The following is a 21,157-nucleotide window of genomic DNA, read 5'->3' as shown; positions in this document are numbered from 1 at the left end:
GACAAGAGGGAGTCTACCATTATCAGATTAAGCTAAAGTCAAGTGACTCACTTGACTTCAGCTCTCACTCACTTGAAGTGAGTGAGAGAGACAAAGGACCGTGCGGAGATGGTAAAGTCCATCATTTGAATAATCTATTCATTGTGCAGACGTACAGTAAGTGAAAAATCCCCTCAATTGTTCAGTCGTGCCAGAAGTCACTCAGCCATCTGTGTTGGCATCAAAGTTATCAATCATCTAATCTAAAGCTCCGTCTCCCACAGATAATGTACTGGACTTCCTGTCCAGTTAGTCTGAGCAGGACCATCTTGTTGTCTGACAAACGTTAAAATCTTGACAAACGTTAAAATCTGATACCAGTCGACCAGACTCTTGAGTGAAGGTGTCTCAAGAACAGAGCCAGTGGCATTGCACACAGTCACAACATATATATATTTTTAAAGAACTTAAAATCCTTATATATATATATATATATATATGAATATTTGAAATGTATCAACTGATACATACTCTGTTGACTGTTTTCTGAAGTAGAAAAATAGAATGGCGCTTTGTCTGATGGAGAGGTTAATAATAGGTATATGTCTTAATAATATGTTTTGTCTGAGAAAGTGAGAATGCTCAGGCATGGCATTAAAGGAATAGTTCACCCAAAAAAAGAAAAAGGAAAAAATGTACTTCTTTTATATCAATTTCTCAACCCAAGCCTGTCTTAACTCTGCTGACAAAAACATGAATTCAAGGTTTCATGAGGTGAGTAATTGATAGAAAATATATAGTAATTCTTTGGGTGAACTACTTTATTACACATCCCTGAGTCAATACAATCAGTTTGATGCCAGCAGTTTAGTTCCACATGACCTCATCCTCTTCGTCGCTGGCTTGCTTCGGTACATTTCGATGGAAATATGAACATTCTTTAAATATTTGAATTTCAATATTTATTTAATTTGTATTTGTTTTATTTAATGGGTGTAGGACTTTGCACTGCCCAAGTGTTACAGTTTGTAGTCTTAGTGATGGTGGTAGGAGGGCTGTGGTGTGTAGTGTAGGGTTAGTGATGGTGGTAGGAGGGCTGTGGTGTGTAGCGCATGTACTTCCTCCCTGAGGGCAGGTCTTTGTGGTAGACGCCAGCTGGGAACAGAGTGGCAGCTTCCTCCTCTGGCATGTTGGGAGGCACCATCACACTGTCTCCAGCCTGCAGGGTCAACGAGATAGACAGGGCAGTGATGGTTCTCAAATTAGTTGAATGGTTCCTTGCATGTGAAAATATAGCTGGTGGCAATAAGGATAAGAGAATAACTGTGATTGAGTGGTCGGCCTCCTCACCTGCCAGTCGACCGGGGTGGACACTCGCCTGTGGGCTGTGAGTTGCAGAGAGTCCACCACCCGCAGGATCTCGTCAAAGTTGCGTCCTGTGGTGGCAGGGTAGAGCAGGGACAGCTTCAACCTCTTGTCAGGGCCAATGATGAACACCTGCAATCAAAAACGAGCTCCATCTCACCCAAACATGGTGAAATAGCAATAGCGGTATAGCAATACCGTACATCCATGCCTATAGAAAACCCCACAATCCGTACATATTACACTACTATTGTTTTGACCGCGACGGAGGCGTGACTTTCACTAGTATTGTATGTACAGAATTTCCACTCCGTGTTATTTCACCGTGTTTATGTGAGATCGGGTTTGACATAATTTACGATTCTGTGCTATTGGGTTACAACTCGGACGAGGCTGAGTTGGCACTACCGAACTTTGCAACGTTCGACATGGCAACTTGCACGCTTTGGCACGTTCTGTGGTGTGTGTGTGTGTGTGTGTGTGTGTGTGTGTGTGTGTGTGTGTGTGTGTGTGTGTGTGTGTGTGTGTGTGTGCATGTGCGCGCTTGAGGACACTCACACAGCGGGCTGTGAGGGGCATGCCATCCTTGTCCCTCTCATCTGGGTCCAGCATGCCCAGGGCCACTGCCAACTCCCGTTTACTGTCTGCTATGATGGGGAAGGGCAGGGAACAGCTCCCGTCCTTCACACCACTGTACGCCAGGATGTCCTGATTAGCACACAGAAATGTGGCCATTATGACACATAGTTGCAATGACCTCCAGTTTAATTTGATATGCTGTCTCTACAATCTCTTGTCTAAAAAAAATTAAAATAAAATAAAGCTTCCTAAAAACGACAGATATTATGGTAAAGAAATGTCTGTTTACAGAGTACCAATTCTATACCAACAAAATAAAATTGAGGAATAAATAACAATTCACCCTTTGTCAAGTCCCGCCCGTGGTTCTGCCTCTCTTCACACCCATTGGTTGCCGTTTCTCTCCATCCACTACCATTGAAATAACTTTAATTTTCAGTTGCTTCTTATTGATATTCTGTGCATTCAATTCTTATTTTAAACTTGGTGTCGGTAAAAAGAAACATCACAGGTGCAGCATGATGACTGGGCATATCATGTTTGTTTTTAGCAAATTCAACATAAACCAGGTGGAACCAGGGCGGAACAAGGCAGAAAGAGGCTGCTGGTTAGTCAGTCAGGGACCAATCAGAAGGCTGACAAAGGGTGATCATTTTTAAAAACACGTTTATTATTAAGGACGAGAAGCCCTTTTGGGGTTTTTACCTTTCAAGACGGGAACCCATTTTTGGGTTGTTACGTACAGTATATAGTAATTGTAATCTTTTGAATAAATATATAGATTTTTCAGAAAACCTAGGTCAGGATTTAGAAGGGCTCTTTAGAATGGGCCTCAGGTCTAAATGGGTAAAGAAAACACCTTGGTCCAGCCGTGATGGTCCTCCATGGTGTCAATAGACAGGGCAATCATCTTGACTTCACGCTTACGGAACTCGTCGCTAAGCCTAGACGCTCGGCCCAACTCTGTGGTGCACACGGGGGTGTAGTCCCTGGGATGAGAGAACAGGATCCCCCATCTAGAGAGTGAAGGAGAGACAATGGCAGGTGCTCAAGTGAAATAAGGTATAATTATGACAGTGGTCCGACTCCTCACCTCAAACCTATTCACGTCGGGAACCCCCAAATTATAGGCTATACTACTATGTATTTGGCAGTGGACCCCCATCTGAAAATATTTTGTGCCAGCAAGGGATCCCCATGAGATGTGGGTAGTGGGTTGTTAAAATGTTTTCAAAAAATGTCACTGGCATCACGACACTTTGTGAGAGCTTGTAGATTGTCTATTTTCAAATTGCCAATGTACAGTATATACCGTAGGCTATACTGTAGTTAAAGTGCAGGTTAAACCTGATTGAACCTTGGAGAACCACTGGTTATTTGATCTGATGACGAGTTAATTCAGTGTACCGTAAGCTGACAGGATGCCACATGTGGGTCACTGAAATGTGTCGATAGTGATGATGGGGATGAGTTAAGGTTCATTCAACTTCCTGATGTTTCTTACATCACACCATCATAAGATAAACCAGATAAGCATGGCAATACAGTGTGCGTGCGTGTGGCCTATGCATTTCCCACAATGAAGCTAGAGTAGGTTTCAAAGCCACAGTGGAAAGTAACATCTTCTCATAGCTATAAGGCCTATAGTTAAATATAATGTTAAAGTGTTAAGGTGCTTTACTTGAGAAATTAAAGTTTCTGCCAATATAATTCTACTCCACTATCTACTGCAATGTTAGCTATACACTTTAATGTATCAGTAATAATACAATAAACAGTTATTCTTAAATTTGTCATCTTGCATAATGAGTATGACTACTATGCTTTTGCTGTACTTTTTGTGCTTAGCTATATATTTTTACACTAATATTGTGATATAGGCCTACTTTTAGGCCTAGGCCTACTTAGTCAAATGTTGAATGCAGGAATTAAATTGTAAGAGCCCACAACACAATCTATCTAGCCCTATATTGTGGTGGGCTATTTCTAGCCAGCACATAATATGCTATTCAAATCCATATAGTAGACACAACAAGGGTGTGTATAGCCTACAGTAGGCTTCATGCTATAAAAAGCAGAAGAGAGGAAACGACTATTAAACAGGAACTACATTCACAACTTGAACTTACCACACATACAACACTCAAATGAGGTCTTGATGAGATGGCTTTAATATGGATAAGCTATTTGTGCTGCTGTACTTACGAGTCGCCTAGAAAGTCATGAAATTTCACTTTTCCAAAGGTGGTTTCTGCCTCGAAATTTGGAAAGACATCTCCAAGCAGCAGTCCGGGCATCGTTAAACGACCCAGCAGGCAGCAGCAGTACTGTACCACTGTCCCTGCCCGCCGATCAGGTTTAGATTAACATGATGACACATACAGCCAGGTCACGTCACGGGGAGAAAACCAAGCGGAAGTTGCGGAACCTGTGGGTTGAATTGTATTGCATTAATGCATTTCCAGTTTCCAGTCTACCTACTCCCTGCTGCACTGTCGCTTGTCAAAAATAACTTTATGCCATATATAGTGAAACCCTCTAGTGGACTAAGTGGCATGTATTTTCAATCAATCAATGTGTCAATTTAATCGGAGCCAATTGAAATACCTAGTATAGCTACTGGTTTATGTCAATCAAGCAATCAACATAATTTTATTATCACCACCACACCATCATCATCAGCAGCAGCAAGTGTTCTAATCTAGCTCATTGGCCCCACGTGACCAGAGCACTCGCAGTCCCAAATTAAATTGGTCATTTCAACCATTGTGAAATTGTGCCCAGGCGGTGAAGGTTGGAGATGTTGGTTTATCAAAGGAATGTTACTGATGGTGATGGCTTCGAGTAAAATGAAGGGCGATTATTGGGGTACTTTGAACTCTTTTCAAGAGAACATGTCTTCCCCGAGGGATCGAAGGAACAACAGCTGTCGTGCAGGACCAGGTACGTGTGGAGCCACTGTCTCCGGTGCCAACGGTAGATCTGAGTCGTTGGCAGTGCGTCAGCGGTCGGGCTCCGAGTGCCCGGTGCGTCGGCGGAGCTCTGCTTGCTCTTACTTCGCCCCTGGAGCTCAAGCGGAGGATGTTTCGTTCAGCTTGAAGTTGAACCGGTCCATCTTCATCATAACTCTCAGATTCCTGCTCGCCATAGACATGTGGCTGTCCAAGAGACTCGGGGTGTGTGCGTACGAGGAGTCTCCTTGGGGCAGCATACGGCCCCTGGTCCGCCTGGTGGAGCTGTCTGGGCATGTGGTGCCCTGGCTCCTCGGCACCGTGTACAGTCTGCTCCGTGTCGACACTGTCCTGGAGCAGGAGGTCATGCTGAACCTGGCCCTGGGTGAGATATCTGTAATAATAAATTGTGCTTCTCAAACTCTTTCCTGTCGAGGACCCCCAATAGCCCAATTTGATGTAGCCTATAGTATTTGGCTGCGGACACCCAAATATTTTGTGCCAGCCTGCCAGGGACCCTATTAACATTACAGAAATTTCATATTTTTGCAAGTTTTGCTCACAATAGAACATTGTGAGCTTGTAGATCTGCTTTTATCAAATAGCCGATGTTGGGGACCCCTAGAACCTCAACCTCCTCGGACCCCTGGCCCTGGGGGTCCTCAGACCCCACTTATAGCAGCCTATAAGTGCTTTATAGGACTTAAATGAATCACTTATTGAAATATTTGAGACGTGACTCCATTGTAGATTTTGATTTTGCAAACTGGGTTTTGCACATTATAGGATTAGGAATAAATACTATACTGCGTAATTACGCAGAGTGCGGCATTTCAAATCTTTGCAAATCCTTTGACCTGATATCAAGGCCTTTACTTCATGCCAACATAAAACGTTTTGTAAACTTTTTTTACTTTTAATACTTTACTAGTCAGAAATGTGGTACAGTAAGACATTAAAGCTTAGCTAAAAGGATAACACGACAAAATTGTGGGGCCTTGGTCCTATCAATTCATCAGCATAGCATATCAAAATGTAACACAACTACATGTCATCACAAATACAACCATGTAGCCTACAAAAGAGATGTATGTCCTAAGCATTTGAACATAAGAGAAGAAGCTAAGCAGCACGAATGCACAGAAATATACAGATAAAACTAGTTAAAATATGCCTTTTGCCCATTTCGATCTCCACACGGTTTCCAGTCAGCCAGTGTCTAGTCCCCAGCAGCTGCCATGCATGCACACTCAGCACCTGGCCTCAGAGCACTGCCCAGACACAGCCATGGAAACTTTCCTCCCGTTTGTGTGTCACGGTCACCCCTGGACACTCACAGGACACAAAGAGGCACTGAGTGATTCGTTCGTTTGGGACTTTCAGAATGCATGTATCTCCACTTCTCCAGTGATGTTTTTGTGCCAAGGATTACTTTTGTTGATTGAGATCTCTGAGAGATTTTCCTATTGTAATGTGCAAGAGCTATTTCAGAAATGGAATGTGTAGGATGATGGCTTTCTATTCTGGAAAGTACCGGCCTATTGTGCACAGTACAGTCCTGAGTGTTCATTCAACTCTGAGTCTATGGAATTATGTACTGTATACTTATATAATATAGTTCTATTTGTACTACATTGTCTGAGTTAAATCAGCACTGAGCACTAGAGACTAGAGAAGTCCTGAAAACATTTCTGAAATGCCCTTTACTTAAGTTCTTGCTTAAAAAAGAAACAAAGTTTGCAATTATTTGCTCTGATATTAAAGGATCTCTAATTTTTAACATTATCTTTGTATAACTGGTCCTTACTAATGCTCATTCTGAGATAGTACCATTTCTGTCTATTCACTCTTCTGCATCTCATTGGTAGGCAATTGACAGTTCAGAATCATACCAAACAATGACATAATCAACGGGGATTCCAAGCTAATGGAAGCCTTTCTCTTCCTGGAACGTTGCTGAAATAGAATCCATCGTTTTGGCATAAAAACCAAAACAAAGTTTGAAAACTAGTTTGAAATTACCAAACTTTCCAACTGATGATGTCACTGATAGGCAAGTTTGGGAACTGTCCACAGCCCTAATCTGAGACACAGAGCGAATAGACATCAATGGTGCCATTTTATAATGAGCATTAGTGGAAGTGGTGAAGCGGCCCTTCGAAGTGCAATGCAAGGGTCAATCATTTGTTTGTGTGCTCTCCCTTTCCCTCACAGCTCTGCTGCTGGACGTGTTGCTGGTCAGGATAGTGAAGACCCTGGTTCGACGGCGGATGCCATCGCAGAACCGCTCAGACCTCCTGGCCACCTACTTTCTGGAGCGCTACTCGTTCCCGTCGGGCCACGCCACGCGGGCCGTCATGTGCGCCCGGTTCCTCCTGGCTCGGCTGGTGGACACGTCGTCCATGCGTGCGCTGGTGCTGGGATGGGCCGCCCTGGTGAGCCTGTCCCGTCTGATGCTGGCCAGACACTATGTGACGGACGTGGGCTTTGGCCTGGCAATGGGTTACTGCCAGTACAGCCTGGTGGAGAGGCTGTGGGTCACATGGAAGCACATGCAGGACGTCCTGCTCATGCTGCTGGGAGAGACTTTGTATACTAGTGCAGGGAGAAGTAGGAAGCCCTGAGGATGGCAATATATTACATGAAAATAACACAATGCAGTGGTTCCCAACCTTTTCTGGAGCAGGGCCCACTTGGAAATATCCAAAGCGTTCACGGCCCACGTGCAAAATAAACATCAGGGCATGTTTATTTTATTGATCAATCAAATCGATTGTGTTCCGGCTTCAAGGTTTTACAAGAAAAAAAACTTTTTTAACATAATGTTTTTTAATATTCATGTTATATTATCATTCAAATCTTGGTGTTTTGCCAATTATTTCGGTGCCCACGTGCGATATCCTCATGGGCGGCCCACAGGTTGGGAATCGCTGACATTGAGGGAAGGCTGTAGCGTAGTGTGTGTGTGTGTGTGTGTGTGTGTGTGTGTGTGTGTGTGTGCGCGCGCGTGTGTTTATGCATGGTGCATGCAGGTGCAGTGGAGCAAGTACTTAATGTGTGTGCAATTGCGATATTGCTCTTAAATGAGATGATGACGAGTTTTATACCACGTTTTTGTTGCATGAACTGTTTAATGTAGTACTTTCAAAAGCTACATTTCACCCATTTCACTCTGTCAATTAAAAGTGAGTTCTTTATCAAACATACAGTATACATTTGGAGTTTTGTTCCAAAAAGAAATATTGATTATATAAAACAACAACAAAACACCTGTCAACTACGTGATTGTTGAAAAAACTGTCCAGCTGATCAATCCTGTTTGATAAAATGACAGGCTCACTGAAATCGGAGAAAGATAGAGAGAGCATAATGGTGAGATTGTGGCTAAGTATGTGTGTACCGTAAGTGTTGTGTCGTGCGGTTCCTGGTGAGGGAGGCATTTGCACATCTTTGTTTTCCTACAGGTTATAAATATAGAAGGGTAAACCACACGGCAGGCTGACCTTAGTACATCATGATGTACAAAATGAAGTTGCGTCAGCTAAGCTAATACAATTTACATTTTATTTAGGTGTGCCAATGTGCAACCACCGACAGCAGTCAACAGAATTGTCTATGATAACATCATGGTGTACTATAAACAAAAACAAACGACAAAATCGATTGAGGGCAGTTCTTCTCAAAGTGCGGTCCAAGGACCCTAGGTTTCCTTGAGGGAGCGTACCAAATGGACACTTACAGGTCTGTGACTCTTGACAGACCTCAGCGTTATCTGACTCTTTGAAATTAAAAGGTTTTGGAAACAACGGGTATGGGGCCTCACGCCGGCCTTTAAAGGGCGATGAAACTAGGGCTAGGCTGATGTTGATGTGTTGTTGCTGTTGTGCTGTAATTGGCTGGCGCGGCTCAAAGTGTATAAATGTGTGTGAGTGAGTGGGCGGCTGACAAATCAAGCCAACACTTAACCAAAGTTTCCATCAGCTGCTGCAGAGTCTCCTGACTTTCATTATAACTCATCCCCATCTCTTCTTACCAGTGGTGGACCAAGCGATGATTCAGATTTTCTTTTACTTAGGTAAAAGTAGCAATACCACAATATAGAAATACTAGAAAAACCTTAATTCAAAATGTTACTTGAATAAAAATACAAAAGTATTGACATCAAAATCTTCTTTAACGTGCCAAAGTAAATAGTCGAATTGTTTCTAAATAGCAGACCAACAAGCTCACAATGCATGGCGAATGGCGATGCAACGCTTTGTGAACTTGTAGATCTTCAAATAGCACTTAAGTGTTTAATGTATACTTGTAATAATAATCTAAAAGTTTTCAAATTATTGTAGTGGAGTAAAAAAGTATATTTGCCTCAGAGACGCAATGGAGTGGAAGTATAAAGCATTGAACATTTTACATACTCAAGTAAAGTAGCCTAAAAGTACCTCAAAATTGTACTGTACAGTTATAGTACTTGAGTAAATGTACTTTAGTTACTTTCCACCATTTATTTTTATAGTGTTTACTGTTTATGCATTGTGTTGATCATTCTCAAATGTCTAGTCTGCCCCATTCCCCTGGTTTAACCCATCATGTTACATGTCTGCAGACTGCCCCACTCCCCTGGTTTAACCCATCATGTTACATGTCTCAGATACTTAATTAACTATTATTAAATTGCTATAATAATATAATTGTAATATAAATTCTCACAACTCAAACCGTTATTGAACCACTGTAGCTACTGTACAGACTGTAGATGCAGCCAGTGGTCCATAGATGGCGCCTCATAACAGCACAATGATTAGGTATACTTTCACACTATTGTAGCCTACCAGCCTATCCTGTCTTGCCTGTTTACTAAATGTTTCAGAGACATTATCCATAGCATGGAATATAGATTGTCATATACTTTAATGAAGTTGTGGTACAGTCTGGAAAACAAAACAAGACACAACAATTGTATTTACACATTTATTTGGAAACAGAAATTATTGCACCATGTTAAATTACAAAAGGATTAACAAAGCATAGATTTTATTTACTGAGATCATAGAGGGTCATAGAGGGTTCTGCCATTGCTAAATCTGTTCTGCGAGAAGGGAACATTTATTTATTGACAAAATACATCCTATTTACAGACAAAAGTAAAAAAGAAAAAGTCTTTATATCCTAGTGAGCCAATAACATAAATATAGAGGCTTCACCATGATTTTATATAGAGATTGATTTGACTGTCTCATCCACCCCTGCTCTCAGAACAATCTGTCTGTCTGTCAGTCAGTCAGTCTGTCTGTCTGTCTCTCTCTCTCTCGTCCTCCTGTTTAGCTGCTGACTCGGCCCAGTCTCACGTCGTAGGTGATCATGTGGAAGTTGTCCCAGGCGTACAGCTTCCGGCGGGCGTGGTTGTAGTCCACCATGCTGTTGTAGCGGTACTTGTTCTTGAAGGGCACGTGGAGGAAGCGGCTCTCGCTGGTGGCCGTGTCGAACATGTGGTTGATGGTGGTGTTGGGGGAGGTGTAGCTGGCCACCGTGTACAGGCGACCGCACGCCATGAACGCGTTGCCCACCGTGTTCTTGCGGATGTTGGTCTCCCAGGTGTTCCTCACCTGCAGTGGTGGAGAAAAAGCACTCAAATGTTTTACTTTTAAGTAAAAGTACAAAAGAATTGGACAAAAAAAGTCCAGAATTCAAAATGTGAAAGTACTCATGCAGAATGTCCTATTTCAAAATTTCCAATGTCTAGAAATCTTTTGAAAATAGCAGATCAGCTATACTCAAATGGTCCAAATGTATAGGGCTGAAGTGGTTAATGTATGATTTGTAATAATAATCAAAATCTACAAAGTAACTAGTAACAAAAGTTTTCAAATACTTGAAGTGGAGGCATTTCAGAGGCCTCTGAAATGTAGTGGAGTAGAAAGAAGTAGTAATAGTATTGAAAATGTGAAATACTAGTTACTTTCCACCACTGGTCACGCACCTGCAGGCTATCGGGGTCCAGGTGGGAGATGACGATGGCGCCCTTGGCCATGGCAGTGCTGTAGATGGCCCACAGGCCCTGCTCGTCCACCGCCAGGTCGATGTCGGTGTAGCCGCCCCAGGAGTACGGGTGCTGGCCCTGGAAGCCGGCGTGGGGCAGGTCCAGGCGTGCCGCCAGGCCCTCGGAGGCCAGGTCGTAGCGGATCAGCGTGCGGCTGCGCCTGCGCTGGTAGTAGAGGGAGCCGCGGTACAGCGTGGCACCGGTGCTCTCCACGGCCTCGGGCAGCACCAGCACCTTCATGGGGAAGCCGCGGGAGAACTGCTCCATGTCTTCGTAGGCGAAGAGCTGCCGGACGTCCTTGCCCACCGTGTCGATGCGCCACACGGTTCGGTTGGTGTAGAGGTTGCCCTGGGGCTCCGGGTCCTGGAGCCACACGCCGTACTTCCCCGTGATGCTGTCGGCCTTCCTGTGCACCACGGGATCTCCCACTGATACCAGCTCTCCACAGCCTGGATACAGAGGGAAACACAGGCCTTTATTAAACTGATACCAGCTCTCCACAGCCTGGATACAGAGGGAAACACAGGCCTTTATTAAACTGATACCAGCTCTCCACAGCCTGGATACAGAGGGAAACACAGGCCTTTATTAAACTGATACCAGCTCTCCACAGCCTGGATACAGAGGGAAACACAGGCCTTTATTAAACTGGTACCAGCTCTCCACAGCCTGGATACAGAGGGAAACACAGGCCTTTATTAAACTGGTACCAGCTCTCCACAGCCTGGATACAGAGGGAAACGCAGGCCTTTATTAAACTGATGCCAGCTCTCCACAGCCTGGATACAGATGGAAACACAGGCCTTTATTAAACTGATACCAGCTCCCCACAGCCTGGATACAGAGGGAAACACAGGCCTTTATTAAACTGATACCAGCTCTCCACAGCCTGGATACAGAGGGAAACACAGGCCTTTATTAAACTGATACCAGCTGATACTGATACCACTGATACCAGCTCTCCACAGCCTGGATACAGAGGGAAACACAGGCCTTTATTAAACTGGCATCTGTTGAAGACTGAGATGTCCAAGAGTTGCAGCTGTCAATCTTTCATTGTGTCCAAAAATGTGAGCAAGGTCAGGATACTGCTTGAAACGTAAACGTTTAGCTCTGTGGAGACTTCTGACTGTTGGTTAGACTTAGATTATGCTACTACTACCAGGGGTAAAGGTTTGGTTCTCACCATAACAAAAGAAGCCATGGCACAAAGAAGTAATTTGGGCTAAAAGTGTCCAACATCATGGTATTACGGTATGTTATAGTTTGAACTCATGCTTTACCTGTGAAGTTGTGAGCTCCTTCGTTAATGAGGTGGGAAGCTGGGACCTCTGTCACCTCTGCCTTCATCTCCTGAAAGGCACCGTTGGTATAGGCAGGGTCTTACAGGCACAGGGAGGGGTTGACAATTACAATGTTAGATGGTATAGGCAGGGTCTTACAGGCACAGGGAGGGGTTGACAGTTACAATGTTAGATGTATAGGCAGGGTCTTACAGGCACAGGGAGGGGTTCACAGTTACAATGTTAGATGGTATAGGCAGGGTCTTACAGGCACAGGGAGGGGTTGACAGTTACAATGTTAGATGTATAGGCAGGGTCTTACAGGCACAGGGAGGGGTTCACAGTTACAATGTTAGATGGTATAGGCAGGGTCTTACAGGCACAGGGAGGGGTTGACAGTTACAATGTTAGATGGTATAGGCAGGGTCTTACAGGCACAGGGAGAGGTTGACACTTACAATGTTAGATGGTATAGGCAGGGTGGGGTCTTACAGGCACAGGGAGGAGTTGACAGTTACAATGTTAGATGGTATAGGCAGGGTCTTACACACACAGGGAGAGGTTGACACTTTACAATATTAGATGAAAAGTCACACCTGTGAAGTGAGCGGCGCTCTAATCATCGTACATCATCATCAAGAATGGTGGTCCCTTATTGGCCAAAGGTCCCCACCGACATATATGCCAATTTGCTCAGACGTAAATTCTCCGTTTATTGTCAATGGCATTTTTAACGTTTGTTCAGACAGCACAAACATTAGATAGATACTTTATTTGTCCTTTCGTAAATTTGTTTTGTTCTCTTCCCTTTTGGAAATTTGTTTAGTTCTCCGTTCACTGTCAGTGGCATTTTTTATGTTTGTTCAGACAACACAAACATTGAACCTGTATAGAGGAGGGGCTAGCGCCCCTCAAAAACAATAACATATGAATTATTCACTTAGTAATCAAAAACACTGAGCGCACACGCACAACACACACTGAAATCCTGCAGGTCATTACTTACAGTATATATGCAGCAGCAAGTGTAAACTAGTCCTTTGTAAAGTGAATCATAAGTGCTGTAGTGTAGACCCATGGATGGATACATAGCCGCTGTGTATGTAATCAGTGTGTCAGTGGGAAACTAACCTCATCAAAGGGCCTGATTGCCTGACAGCACAGTGGGTTTCTGTAGAACCCTGTGGTAAATGACTGCTCACACCCACGAGTGGCACAGCCGTAACAGAAGTACCCAAGTTGTAAATTCCAATCCCCTTGCTCAACCGAGGAGAGCTAACTGACCCCTAACCTCACGTCCCCCTCAGAGACTGTACATAGCCCCCCACAATGTCACTGAACATTTATCACATACACTACTGTATATCCACACAGCATGTGCTGCCAGATAGAATTATAGCTAAATGGAATAGAAATATGATTAAATATGAATCCCTATCCCTCTATCAAGAATAAAACAGTAGATGCATACATCTATCTATTATTGCTTGTCTATGCTAAAATGAATTAATTGGGTTTGTACTACAGTATACTGCACACAGTTAAAACAGAGACAGGTCCATTTCCACACACTCTTGGAGTTAAATGAACACTGAGTATTTGACTGTGTACCTGCCCTTTAGTTACTGATGTTCTCACCACTGGCAGGTGTCTGGTTGGGTTCATGCTGTGCTCTCCCGGAAGAGCCTGGGATTTGTTGGCAGGGTTTGAGCTTTAGGGTCTCAGCCTCGCGGCTCAGCAGGTCCACCCTCTTCTGCAGCTCCTGGACCTGCCGGTTCAGTTGCTCTTTATCCCTCTGGAGCTCACTCTTCTCCCCCATGATTTGAGAGTACGCCTCCTGGAGACCCTCTTCATCCTTGAGTGCAGGGGCTCCCGTGTCTTCCACCATCCGACTGACCGTGGCCTCCAGCAGCGTGATGCGCGACACGACGCCCTGCATCTCTGATCCAGCGCTACTCGCCCCAGGGCAGCTGGACTCCTCTGGGCTGGCCACAGTGAAGGTGTACTGGCATCGTCCACTGTGGTCGTTGGAACGGAGCAAGGAGGCTCTGTCCTGAGCCTGGCTGTGGCCGCCCAGCATCAGGCAGCACAAACACAGCAGAGAAACCTGGAGCCGCATCCTGGAGATCAACGCTGACGTCGTAGATAATGCACGTTTTCTTGGGACTCTCTGACAGACAGAACGCTCTACTTTTCCTCTTATTCTGTCTGCACTTGTCAAACCTCAAAAGATTTTGAAAATAAGCAGTTGTCTTGAAACCTAAAGTCAAAGAAAACTAACAAACATACTTTTGGGTTACCTTTTTGTGTTTTTGTTTTGTTTAGTCAGTCACTTATCTGTAGAGTATCTGTGGTCAGCAGGTTAGTGTCAGAATTCCAGTACTGCTGAGGAGCAGGATATTTATATAGTTAACTGTCAGTGAGTGGGAGGGGACAAGGAGCATGGCTGCACCCCTGTGTTTGGGAAAAGGGAGAGCCAGGGGGCTGTTGATGAGGGTGTGTAATGTTTTGAGAAGGGGTTGATACAGTTACACCGAACAGGCAAAGGGGTGAATATCAGACAGACGGTATTAGTGGAACGACATGCTGTTTTATGTTTGTTTTTTCCTTTCATTTATTGTGTCTCGGCAGTTGGAATGTCTGCAGCTTGTTTTGACTGGAGAGCATCTCTTAATGTGTCCACCGTCTGTCAGCTGCCAAAAAAACGAGAGTGGCTGTCCTTTTTACTTCCTACCTAAATACCAGTTTCAACCCGTGATTAACCACGAGACCCAATATCTATGAATGTGTGACCTGGCTATCAAGTGTTTGTGTACGATTTGGCCCAAAGAGCAGGGATGGACAGGGCTCACCTGTGCACCTGAAGGCACCGTGACACTCTCTCCCCCCACCTGCCATGCATGCCAGCTGGGCAGGATGTCTGGCGTAGGAAGGCAGGCTGCCCCGCCTGCATGCCCGGCGGAGAATGGGGATGTGGTACGATCTTCCTTTCTTGCTCTTAAACCTATACTTTGTTGGTTTAAGAGCTGTTGCCACGCGACAACTCATGTACTGAACAGGGATTTAAGGGATTTCTTATTTGACTGGGCACTTTAATGTGTGTAGTCCAAAGGAGACTACAATATGATTCAGCAGAGCACAGCAAGACAGCTTTAATAATTGTCCTCGTGGGTTCTCCTCACATGCTGAGACCTTGTGGCCAACATGTGTTCCATCTCTCCCCTCCGCCTGGCTCCAGACCTCAGGTCTGATCATGGAATAGTACAGCTTAAAAGATCCCTGATTCCTTTAACAACTGGGCAATACAGATTTGTAGTCTTATCCTGCCTTGTTGAGTGTGTGCATGTGTATGTGTGTGTGTGTGTGTGTGTGTGTGTGTGTGTGTGTGTGTGTGTGTGTGTGTGTGTGTGTGTGTGTGTGTGTGTGTGTGTGTGTTTCTTTTGGGGGAGGGGGGTATTTGTACTGTAAGCTTTATTTCAGATATATGTCAGTGTATAGAGACAGGAAACACGGAGAGTAAATAAGCGAATTATTTGCTCGAGAAAAATTGCGTTGCCAGTGTGTAAGGACCTTTAGACAACAACATGCAGCAAATGGCCCGGACAACCGGGGACTCATCACATGTACCCACTGCAAGCCATTACAATGGTCCCTTGGAAAGTATAAGGGCCATTTGTTTCTGTCATCATGAACTTCTTATCCCAATGTCTCCTGCAGCTTCCTCTTGATCATTTGTCTTGATCATTTCCTCCCCAGAGGCAGTGAGGACAGCATGTTTATGTTTTAGTTCCACAAAGTGACTTTACGATTGGCCTATCAACCTCCACAGTGTGGAAAATCAGCTGTGTCCCTCTGTGCCTTCACCTCTGAAGCGGTGCATTTCCCTTATATAAAAGTTACGACTCTGGCGTCCACTTTTACCTTGTCCCAGACTTCCAGCTTCTCTTCGGTGAAGTGTAGGGGGACATGCTTCACAGTTCACACGCACCGTTCTTTCACAGTCAACTCTCACCACTGTAATAGTTCTAAGAAAGGGACTTGAAAGGTTGAAGATTTCCAAGACATGGCAACTTCTTAATACAGGAAGCCATTTTATTACCTTAATGGCCAATGGCTAAATAATGTCAACCGACTATTAATCAAAAATAAAGCTGCCCCCATGGTTAAACATAGACTGGAGCAGAAGAAGAAACCAGTGAGAGAAGAAACTGAACACCCAAAGAGCCTTCATGGAGATCGGGAGCCATTGATGAGGGTAGCCGTCCTGCTCTCCCACCAGCCAAGATGAAGAGCCTCACCATTATCCCCCCAGTCCCGTTTGAAGCCACATGCCCCGGTCCTCCCCAATCCCAGGAAAACCCAAACCAGTCTATGATCAACAAACCCTTGAGTCCAAGTCCAGTCCATAAAATAGTTTAATCATGTTATATTTGTTTACTATAACATGATTGGTGGGAGTGTAACTGCCAGTGACAGTTGGTTCTGCAATAATTTCTTTAGTTTGAAGTCTGTTTATTCTTTATTTATTGTTTGTCTTATTTAGTTGTTTGTTTGGATACTTCCTGTAATTTGGCATACTTTTACTTTGACACCTCCTGTTACCTATCCATATATAGCTGAAGCCTGTTCGCTTCACTCACCTCAGACCCATAGACTCATTTCACACAGCCAGACTCCAGAGGGAGAGAGCACCAGTGTGTGTATGTGTTTGCACCAGACCACACGGTATGAAATGTTTGACTGTTTATGTGACTCTTATTATGTTTGTACTCTTATTGATTAAGCAGTGTTAAAGCCTGTGACATTTGCAGTTGTAGTGAACTTTTAGTGACTGAAGTTGTCTATTGTCTACAGTGCCTGTCCGTCACACTATGTGTAAATGTGACCATCGGTGACTGTTGATGTGCCCTGAGGTTCAAGTTGGTTATGCAGCCCTTTAGCACCCTCGATACGCGGAGTGAGGTATACATGATTATTTATTTGTCTAGTTTTCCATTTGGAGTATCATTCATGATTGTATTTGTTTGGTTTTCGTTTGGTTGTGGTACTTTTGGTTATTGTGCATTTTCCTTGTCTTATAATTGAAATGACTTGAGTTTTGTATCACTGTATTCATAATTGACCATAAATTAACCATTTTTTATTGTTGATTGTACTGCTGAAGTGACAAGTTTAATGCACAGATTTTAGTAGTGAAACTATGAGATTATTCGATTGTAACAGTATTTATTCTATATCCTTATAGTTTTCACGGTGTTGGAACAATAAACACAACTGTCGAGACCACCCAAACTTGTCATTCTTTCATCAATCGAGGGGCAGCTACATAACCCATTTCCTAACTAAAACAACATGTACTGAACGATGAATCTGTAACTGTTTATATATTTTGTTTGTGGTGCTGGGAGGTAACATGGTAGACAGCGACGCCTCCATTTCCAGGCCCAGTAGGCTGTGTGAGGGTCATCCGGTGTGGGACTGGGGAGTGTCTGCTCCGTATCCCCCTGATTCTCTTCTGTGCTGGTGAGATGCCGGTAAGGCGCCAGCCAGTCCCAAAGGAGTTCTCCCAACAGCTACACCTTATAGACCATATCAGAGAGTTTGTCCATTTGCTAGCCTATGAAGCTTTGTGAAGAATCTTCAAAAAACCCACGTGAGCCCCCTTGAGTCCGTTCCTGTGCATTGTAAAATCCCGAAGTGGGCCACCACACCTGCATGGACCATGAGCTGGAGCACTTTAGTGTGGAAGCAGAAGGAGGCGCACCTGGAGCTTCCCTCCTCGGGCGCCTGCTATCGGCTGTACCGCAGGCCGCCCGTCAATGACAGGCTGGCCCACTGTGAGTAATAGGGTGGCATACTTTATTTGTTCCTCTGGGTGACGGTCTGACAGTTTCTGTAGTGCCTGCCTTCCTATGCCAGCATGAGGTTGGCAGCCATCTTACCAGCTGTTGAGTCAGGCCACCATCTGGACTTGGATCAGGTCTGGAGGTCCATCTCTGTAGTGGGGGTAACCTGGCACCTGCCGGGCACACTTGGCGATGTCAAGTGTTGGCTGCCAGTGATCCCTGTGGTTGTCATACTCTTTTATATGAACTACTGATCGGCTGGCTCACAAGCCAGCAGCAGCTTTGTCGCCCTCTGACATCCACTGTTACCAATGACACTGAGATGATCCACTGTTACCAATGACACTGAGATGAGTCCTCTGACATTCACTGTTACCAATGACACTGAGATGATCCACTGTTACCAATGACACTGAGATGATCCACTGTTACCAATGACACTGAGATGAGTCCTCTGACATCCACTGTTACCAATGACACTGAGATGATCCACTGTTACCAATTACACTGAGATGATCCACTGTTACCAATGACACTGAGATGAGTCCTCTGACATCCACTGTTACCAATGACACTGAGATGATCCACTGTTACCAATGACACTGAGATGAGTCCTCTGACATCCACTGTTACCAATGACACTGAGATGCGCTGGTGCCATTAAGCCAGTGAGAGAGGAACATTGGCGTCTTCGGCGGTACCGTTAGTCCGTTACCTGGCAATGAGCGTCTTCACGTCTCAGTCTCTTCTCTCATAGACACTTCCAGATTATTATTATTTAAAAAAAAATCAGATAGATTTATTCAGATAAAAAGTCAATGGGATTTATTAATGGAAACATTTCTTTATGAGCAAGGGCGTGTGTTTTTGTCAGACTTTGGTACTCTATCTAGGCTATATTTTACTAACTTCAGGTTTATGCCCAGTTTTGCATCCACAAATCTTTCCAGATACAGATGGCTTTGTGTTACACACATCCATACACACATAATACATACTGAAGTCATAGTTTATTATATCACCTATACTATGATGACAAGGGGAATGAGGAATTTGATGTAGAGGAAAAACAAAACGGATGATGAGAGAAACAGCATGATTGCTGACTCAAGGGCAGTGAAAGTCACTTGTGGAAAATAAAATGCTTGACTCCTCTCCTGTGTACACATCATTCACTCAGGCGAGTTTCATTCCAAAATAAGATCACCACAACTGGAAAAATGAACACCTGCTCTTACAAAAAGTGCATATAAAAGGAAAGGTCACCATTAAAGTCACCATACGCTTGTTGCACCGCAGTGACTAAAAGTGGAGAATAATTTGTGATGATTTTGCCCAGCCAGACAAAAGGAAAGAGACATGGGGGTGTTCCAGGCGATAAATACTAGTAAAAATGCCAAATACGTAGGTATAAGGGGTAAAGGGTGGCGCAAGACAGGGCTCATAAGACATGTCACATACAAGCTCACACCGTGTCGCATTCTAACCCTGACGGATCTGCTATTTTCGAATATCCAAAGTAGGCCTACTACTGTATAAAATAGGGCGGCGTAAAAAGTACATTACATGCACTCAGCTAGGCTACTTTCCACCACTGGGAATGGCCTGGGGAGTGAAGAAGTGACAGATTAAAAGGATAATGACTTTTTACAACGTGTAAAAGTGTGTCTGGATTGCGAGACGAGACGGAAGGTGTTTGTTTGAGTGCTCATTAATTGGTGCCTGCAGCCAGGAGGTGGGGATGGGATGTTTTCGCTGGGGTAGCTAATCGTTAAACATGGCCCACTGTCTGCCACCACAGTCAGTAATCATGGCAGATCACACGCTATACACTCAACCGCTGTCTCACAATGCTGTGTTGTTTGCTATTTGACAGCCCCCGTGCAGGTGTTTCATGCCACAGGCTCTCATTAGAGACACCGGCACGTTGGCATGGCACCAGTGAGTGTACATGCACACACACACACACACACACACACACACACACACACACACGCATGTACGCACGCACACGCGCGCACACACACACACACACACACACACACACACACACACACACACACACACAAATGGCAGGGGGCTGAGCCCAGTATTTTCACTGCAGACATTTACTGTCATAACTTAGAAAAATATGCTATAATTAATTTGAAAGCCTCAATGAGAATATTGAATTTTAATGAGTTTGATGAGTTTTTTCTTTCCGATGACACAGTAATAGATCATTAGAGAGCATCGTATAGGTTTAAATCTTGATTTATATACAGTCTGACTCTGAATATATTTCAAAGCTTGCTTGAATCTGGCTTATGTCTATATAAAAAGCAGCCATGTCCCTCTTGTAACCTACAGTAGATGCTCATCATTCTACGTCTGTGTCTCTGTTTTTCTGTCATTACGTCATGTAAATATACAGGGTAAAAATTATGGCATTCCTGCTCATTGTCATTCCAGGATACTCTCACAAAGCGTCGTTGCCCGAGGTGTTTTGTCTCTTACGTGTGCATTTATGAAATTCCAGTGATTGTAATGCCGTGCAGTTAAAAAAGTTTCAATAAATTCCTTTGTTACCACCATTATTTCAGACACACACCATAATTCCAACGGCACGGTGAGTTTATGTCTGCAGTGTGTGTGATTTAGGTGTCCAGTATGTAAGTGAATACTTTTAAGGGGCATGTTATGCAATGGGGAAACTGTTTTTGCCATTGATGACAGTTTAACAACAGGGCGCTGGCCAAGAATTAGAGACTTTTCTTTGCCATCAAGCCAGAGAGAAAGATGAGGAAAGAAGCGAGGGAATGAGAACTGTTTACGGAACATTTGGATGGAGTCATACAGTGTATTCATAAAATAAATAATTTAATTATTTATCAATCAATCAGTATTTCACCTAGAGATGACAGCGGGCAGAACAGTACCACAGCAGATTCTTTCCTCTGTTCCTTGGTTAAATCTCATTTGTGGGAGGAAATTATAGTGGCAATATTTAACATGGGAAAGCCAGTTCCATTCAAAGCCCCGTTTAAGTATCAATAACAAGTTACATCATGTGTTTTGCTATGCTGTGCACACGATTCCTTTTTCATAGAATGCCAAAAGTCACATAGTAATATTCTA

General features: G+C 44.0%; 3 protein-coding genes across 3 annotated transcripts; 1 reads left to right on the top strand and 2 right to left on the bottom strand.

The window, feature by feature from the left end:
* Positions 1 to 591: 591 nt before the first annotated feature.
* LOC308325767 (peroxiredoxin-6-like) lies at positions 592 to 4,258 on the bottom strand. The gene is made up of 5 exons (XM_080778450.1): positions 4,129 to 4,258; positions 2,783 to 2,939; positions 1,903 to 2,052; positions 1,330 to 1,476; positions 592 to 1,198 (listed from the first exon to the last, which is right to left on the bottom strand). The coding sequence occupies exons 1-5, from the start codon at positions 4,218 to 4,220 to the stop codon at positions 1,055 to 1,057; spliced, it is 690 nt and encodes a 229-aa protein (XP_080634576.1). The 5' UTR covers positions 4,221 to 4,258; the 3' UTR covers positions 592 to 1,054.
* A 487-nt stretch (positions 4,259 to 4,745) lies between these two features.
* On the top strand, positions 4,746 to 7,956 carry LOC308325764 (polyisoprenoid diphosphate/phosphate phosphohydrolase PLPP6-like). Its single transcript, XM_080778445.1, has 2 exons — positions 4,746 to 5,259; positions 7,089 to 7,956. Exons 1-2 carry the CDS (start codon positions 4,752 to 4,754, stop codon positions 7,496 to 7,498), a joined length of 918 nt encoding a protein of 305 aa, XP_080634571.1. The 5' UTR covers positions 4,746 to 4,751; the 3' UTR covers positions 7,499 to 7,956.
* A 1,872-nt stretch (positions 7,957 to 9,828) lies between these two features.
* LOC308325759 (myocilin-like) lies at positions 9,829 to 14,554 on the bottom strand. Its single transcript, XM_080778438.1, has 4 exons — positions 13,833 to 14,554; positions 12,195 to 12,293; positions 10,852 to 11,360; positions 9,829 to 10,477 (listed from the first exon to the last, which is right to left on the bottom strand). The coding sequence occupies exons 1-4, from the start codon at positions 14,311 to 14,313 to the stop codon at positions 10,193 to 10,195; spliced, it is 1,374 nt and encodes a 457-aa protein (XP_080634564.1). The 5' UTR covers positions 14,314 to 14,554; the 3' UTR covers positions 9,829 to 10,192.
* Between the last annotated feature and the right edge of the window lie 6,603 nt (positions 14,555 to 21,157).

Source organism: Protomyctophum bolini (genome assembly GCF_963924005.1).
Source record: "Protomyctophum bolini genome assembly, chromosome: 12".
NCBI lineage: Eukaryota > Metazoa > Chordata > Actinopteri > Myctophiformes > Myctophidae > Protomyctophum > Protomyctophum bolini.
The sequence above is the reverse complement of the archived record's forward strand: the minus strand, read 5'-3'. Positions and strand labels throughout refer to the sequence as shown.

Coding starts and splice junctions, on each gene's coding strand:
- LOC308325764 (XM_080778445.1), top strand. CDS start 4,752: ATGGTGATGGCTTCGAGTAAAATGAAGGGCGATTATTGGGGTACTTTG. Junction 5,260..7,088: donor CATGCTGAACCTGGCCCTGG/GTGAGATATCTG, acceptor TTTCCCTCACAG/CTCTGCTGCTGGACGTGTTG.
- LOC308325767 (XM_080778450.1), bottom strand. CDS start 4,220: ATGCCCGGACTGCTGCTTGGAGATGTCTTTCCAAATTTCGAGGCAGAA. Junction 2,940..4,128: donor CATGACTTTCTAGGCGACTC/GTAAGTACAGCA, acceptor TTCACTCTCTAG/ATGGGGGATCCTGTTCTCTC. Junction 2,053..2,782: donor ACCATCACGGCTGGACCAAG/GTGTTTTCTTTA, acceptor TGTGCTAATCAG/GACATCCTGGCGTACAGTGG.
- LOC308325759 (XM_080778438.1), bottom strand. CDS start 14,313: ATGCGGCTCCAGGTTTCTCTGCTGTGTTTGTGCTGCCTGATGCTGGGC. Junction 11,361..12,194: donor AGGAGCTCACAACTTCACAG/GTAAAGCATGAG, acceptor CTCTGTATCCAG/GCTGTGGAGAGCTGGTATCA. Junction 10,478..10,851: donor TGGACCCCGATAGCCTGCAG/GTGCGTGACCAG, acceptor CCACCACTGCAG/GTGAGGAACACCTGGGAGAC.